Raw genomic sequence first — 4,614 nt, 5'->3', positions numbered from 1 at the left:
TAAAAAATTTCTAGCGATGTGGGATATTATTTTTATTTCCATAAATTTAAAATTTTCCTTTTTCTAAAAATTTTTGGAAATTTAGAAAATGTTAATGAATGATATATCAAATCCTGGTAGGTTGTTTAAAACAATTCTTAATATATAAAATTCTAAAAAAATTTTAAAAAGTTAATTAGTGAGGTGTCTAATCCTTATTGATGGTTTAAAGTCCTAGGTGGACAGTTTAAGAAGATCATAGTTCCTACTTTTATTTAGTATAGATTTATATATAGATCATGGTTTTTTGGGATCTATTGAAATTTGAAAGACTTATCTACGTATTGTTTTGGTAATTTTGAGTTCGGATCGTGTGTGAATCATTTTTTCACTGTGAGATATTTACTGCTGGGTAAATAAAGCAGAAAGAGAAAAGGTTAAATGTAATTTTCACTCTACTTTAGTTTTCGTTTGAATTACGTGGCAGTTATAATATGGGCTGAATTAGAACATTTAGGCCCATTTAACTGACCTGACCCGACCCGACCCGACTAGAATCCATAATGGAATCCTCAGGTGAGAAAATGGTTACTCTGGAACTATCTCATTAATCGAATCAAGAGAAGAGACATCGACGACGACGAGCTTCGGTCGTAATCCAAAAAGAGGAAGAGACTGAAATCGAAAGAAAAAAAAAATGCCGATAATGGAGAAATTGAGGATGTTCGTAGCGCAGGAGCCAGTCGTTGCTGCTTCTTGCTTAATCGGCGGTGTTGGTATGAACCCTAGAATTCAATCTTTTTTTAAATCCCCCCCTTTTGCTTACTCGCAGATCGCAAAATAGATGGCATTCTCATTCTTAGTTACGATTTGCTTCATATAGTTTCTGGAATCTTCATATCTATGGTTTGTCAAAGAGAGTTTGTTTTTAGATTGTGATCTAATCCTAGTTTTTGATTACTCATTATCTTTGACGTAAATCACTGATTTAGTAGCAAAAAGGTTAAGTCTTTTTATACATTATTTTGATTTGATGGTTTTTATTTTTCAATTTCGTAGGACTATTTTTGCCTGCTGTTGTGAGGCCTATCCTAGACTCACTCGAGGCATCCAAACAAGTTAAAGCTCCCCCACTTACCGATGTAAGTTTTACAACTAATGTCTCTCTCTCTCTCTCTGTTGAAATTTGGTTTTTGCTACTTGAGGACTAGATTTAATCTGTAATGTATGTTTCTGGTTCGGAATCTCTATAGTTTTTGTCGTCCATATTGTTTCTGTGTGTTTGGATGTGGCCAAGTTCTGTCTTTTTGGAATGTGATTTAGCTTATACATCATCTCATTGTTTTTGTTCTTCCTCACCTTGCTTCATATTCTTGTGATTTGAAACTTGAAAGTTCCTTCTTTGATTCATGTATGACTTTCTCTGTGTCTTCAGTAATGGACGGAGGAGTGTCATGATCACGTTTTGTTTCTAGTCAAAGATGGATTGGGTGGTTAACCAAATTTCTTAGTAGTAGTAATCGCCATCTTTGATAGAAAATAGACTAGTTAAATTAACCCATTGCTTAATAATCCAACGCTTTTGATGTATAGTCTATATAGGCAAACAAATGCTTCAAGTATTAACTCGGATCCAATTTGCTTTTGCAGGTTATTGCTGGTGTCACAGGGAAGAAACAGAGTTAATCCCAAGCGATGGTTTTTCCTCTGTTTTCTTACATTCAGATTTTATCCATGTTCCCTTTTTTTTGTCTTTTAACTCTTCTATTCGCAAAATGAAATAAGGCAGACTCATGTTTTTTTGTTCTGAAACTTATATAAAGGCATGTGTATGTGTGTACACTCACTCTTGTTCATCACTTGATCGATCAGATGTATTCATTTCTTAATGACAAATGAAGAAAAGCTTGAAACTTTTTTTCTTGCCATGACTCATGAGTCTTAACATTATGGAGTATATATACACATCACACAGATATTAGTTTCTCATTATAATAAATCTTACATACACGCTTATTAGCTCTTTTACATCATCTTTGATCCTTCAACAGATAAATAGAAAGATGGTAAGATGTGTCTTGTAATGCAATTTGACAATAGGCTCAAACACTTTCACTTCTAAGCTTCTTGTTCTTCCATGGCATTGCTAGCTTCAGTCCCTTGCATAAACTTCCCTACATTTCCCCAACCAAACCCATTTGAGTGAGTAAAAAGACAAGACCAAGTCACGAAGAATGAGCTGAGAAACACAAATACTTTACCCAAAAGTGAGATCCTTTAACAGAGCCACCACCATGGTAACTCCCTGATCTGTTAAACTTCATGATCTTCATGTTGTTCTCGTTGACCTCTCCTGCTCTCTGACTCTCCGACAAAAAGACATAATTATCCCTGACAACAACACCCCCTCTCCCTTTCCTCCGCAAGAACCGGAAGGGACCATGTTTCCTCTCGGGCAAGGGCATGTGCGTAAACTCACCAGGAAGAAGCAAACGAGGAGGCAAATCAAGACACTTGGGGTAAGAAAGAGGACAAAGAGGGTTCTTGGGCTTGCCTGGTTGGTCTTCCCAGCAAAACGGAACAGAGGCAAGAGTGTGAATCGGAGAAGCAAACACACGTGGACTTGCAGGCGATGAAGTGTACAACAATGATCTCGACTTTGCAGCTAACACAAGTGCCAGCTTCGCCTTCTCTTCTTCCTTTGCTTCTCTCATTTCTGTGTTTTCTCTTCTCTGTGTCTTTACTTACTTGTTCTTCATTCAGCTTAGAGTCTTTTAGGCTGTTTCTTTTTTAGGTAGTGGAAAGTGAAGAAAAAGATTAGACAATGCATTAAATATGTCGCAAATCATTTGTGATCATTGATGATCCAACGGTGGATTTTTTTTACTGTTGACTACTAACATAGACAACCTTTCATGTAAGTCAATACTCTTTTGTTAGAGGAAATTGACAGACCACGTCACCCACCAAATCCCTCTCTCACCAACTAAACTGTTATTATTTGTTTTCTTTTACTATTGAAAGAATAGATTGTCACTAAAGTTGAAACAGTGTCATTCTCTTATGAATTTCTTACAATATTTTGTGGATCTAACTAAACTAAGTGCACAGCTATTCAATACTTTTACCCAACTGCTCAAAATTTGTCTACGATTCTCTTTTCTGAGGTGTAATGTAACAGTACGAGAGTACAATAAGCAGCAACACTCGAAATACCAACGCGCACTTGAACCATCTCTTTCTCTTGAGACTGTTCTTTTAACAATCTCTTCTTTAGTAATCATTTTTGTACTCATGCAATTGATCACAAACTGCTTGAGAAAATTTTTGTATTCTATAGACTGTTCATTTTTGTACTCATGCAATTGATCTCAAGCAGTTTGTACTCAAGCAGTTTGAGCGTTTGAGAAAATATACTCTACTACATTCAAGAAAATTTTGTAGACATTTAAGGAATTATGTAGCTGACGTAAAAATAATTTGCCGACAATTGACTTTATTATGATTAAAGAGTTAAAAAAGAAAGCCCAAAGTGGACCCATTACTAAAATGTGGTTCATGAGTAGAGAGCAAAACACATTCCCACCGACACCGAGGGAGCTCATGATCTCTCTCAAGCTTAATGTGTTCTTGCATGTCTAAAGAGTATAATGATATGATTAACTTAAGTTATGAAAAAGTTATTAAAATACGATGGATGTGGTCTTAGGTGAGTCGTTTTATCAAATATTATTAAAAAGTCAATATTATCAAGTTTACAATTAAAGGGTGTGGTGTGTGTGTGGGTCTTTTCTTACGCGGAACACAAGATTAAGGGAGCAGGTTTTTTTATTTGTTTTATTCTTTTAATTTTTTGTTTTAGGAGCAGGTTATTTGCATTTTGTCTTCTTCGAGTATATATAATTATTATTTAATAAAAAAAGATTATCATACTGCAATACTATTTAATCAAAAATTGCAAACACGTATATTCTATTGGATTGACACCTTTATTTTTCTTTTGGGTTAATTAGTCAACTGATTATAAATAAGAAGCGACAATTATGAAATGTAAAAAGATTTGAGGATAATGGAAAATATACATAATCTTATGGGCTAAAAAAATTGGGCCTACTACCACGTTATTTAGTTTTATTAGGCCTACATAGAATCTTTACATAAGAAAAATTAGCCATTTAATTAATTATTTTGCTAAGGAAATAAGTTGATTAAAAAAATTAGCCATATTAGTTAATTTGGTCCGTTCAAGTTATCGATGAATTTGGTCCGTTCAAGTTACTGATGAATTTGGTAAAACATTGTTCATAAATTTATATTAAAAATTGATTTTTGCTTTCCCCAATTGTATATAATATTCATCAGTTTTGTGAAATATATATACATTTTATTGCTAAGGAAATAAATTGATTAAGAAAAATTAGCCATGTTAATTAATTTTGGTCCGTTCAAGTTACTGACGAATTTGGTCCGCTCACGTCATATTCTTATATTCTAGTATTGCCTTAAATAGGTGAAGCATACAATGCAAATTGCCCATAGGAATGACATACATATATGATTAAAAGTTAAGTGGGAAAATATAATTAATTGGGTAATTGCTCAAAAATAATAATAATAATAATGCAATATTTTTTT

The 4,614-nt window shown here is 33.8% G+C and overlaps 2 protein-coding genes across 2 annotated transcripts; one reads left to right on the top strand and one right to left on the bottom strand.

Annotated features, from left to right (window-relative positions):
* Positions 1 to 539: 539 nt before the first annotated feature.
* On the top strand, positions 540 to 1,894 carry LOC104793632 (fiber). Its single transcript, XM_019226883.2, has 3 exons — positions 540 to 755; positions 1,039 to 1,121; positions 1,630 to 1,894. Exons 1-3 carry the CDS (start codon positions 677 to 679, stop codon positions 1,663 to 1,665), a joined length of 198 nt encoding a protein of 65 aa, XP_019082428.1. The 5' UTR covers positions 540 to 676; the 3' UTR covers positions 1,666 to 1,894.
* Positions 1,895 to 1,940: 46 nt separating this feature from the next.
* On the bottom strand, positions 1,941 to 3,053 carry LOC104793633 (uncharacterized). The gene is made up of 2 exons (XM_010520028.3): positions 2,241 to 3,053; positions 1,941 to 2,153 (listed from the first exon to the last, which is right to left on the bottom strand). The coding sequence occupies exons 1-2, from the start codon at positions 2,691 to 2,693 to the stop codon at positions 2,082 to 2,084; spliced, it is 525 nt and encodes a 174-aa protein (XP_010518330.2). The 5' UTR covers positions 2,694 to 3,053; the 3' UTR covers positions 1,941 to 2,081.
* Between the last annotated feature and the right edge of the window lie 1,561 nt (positions 3,054 to 4,614).

Source organism: Camelina sativa, chromosome 6, assembly GCF_030686135.1.
Source record: "Camelina sativa cultivar CO46 ecotype springtype chromosome 6, ASM3068613v1".
NCBI classification, from domain to species: domain Eukaryota; kingdom Viridiplantae; phylum Streptophyta; class Magnoliopsida; order Brassicales; family Brassicaceae; genus Camelina; species Camelina sativa.
This window is presented reverse-complemented; position numbering and strand designations above follow the sequence as displayed.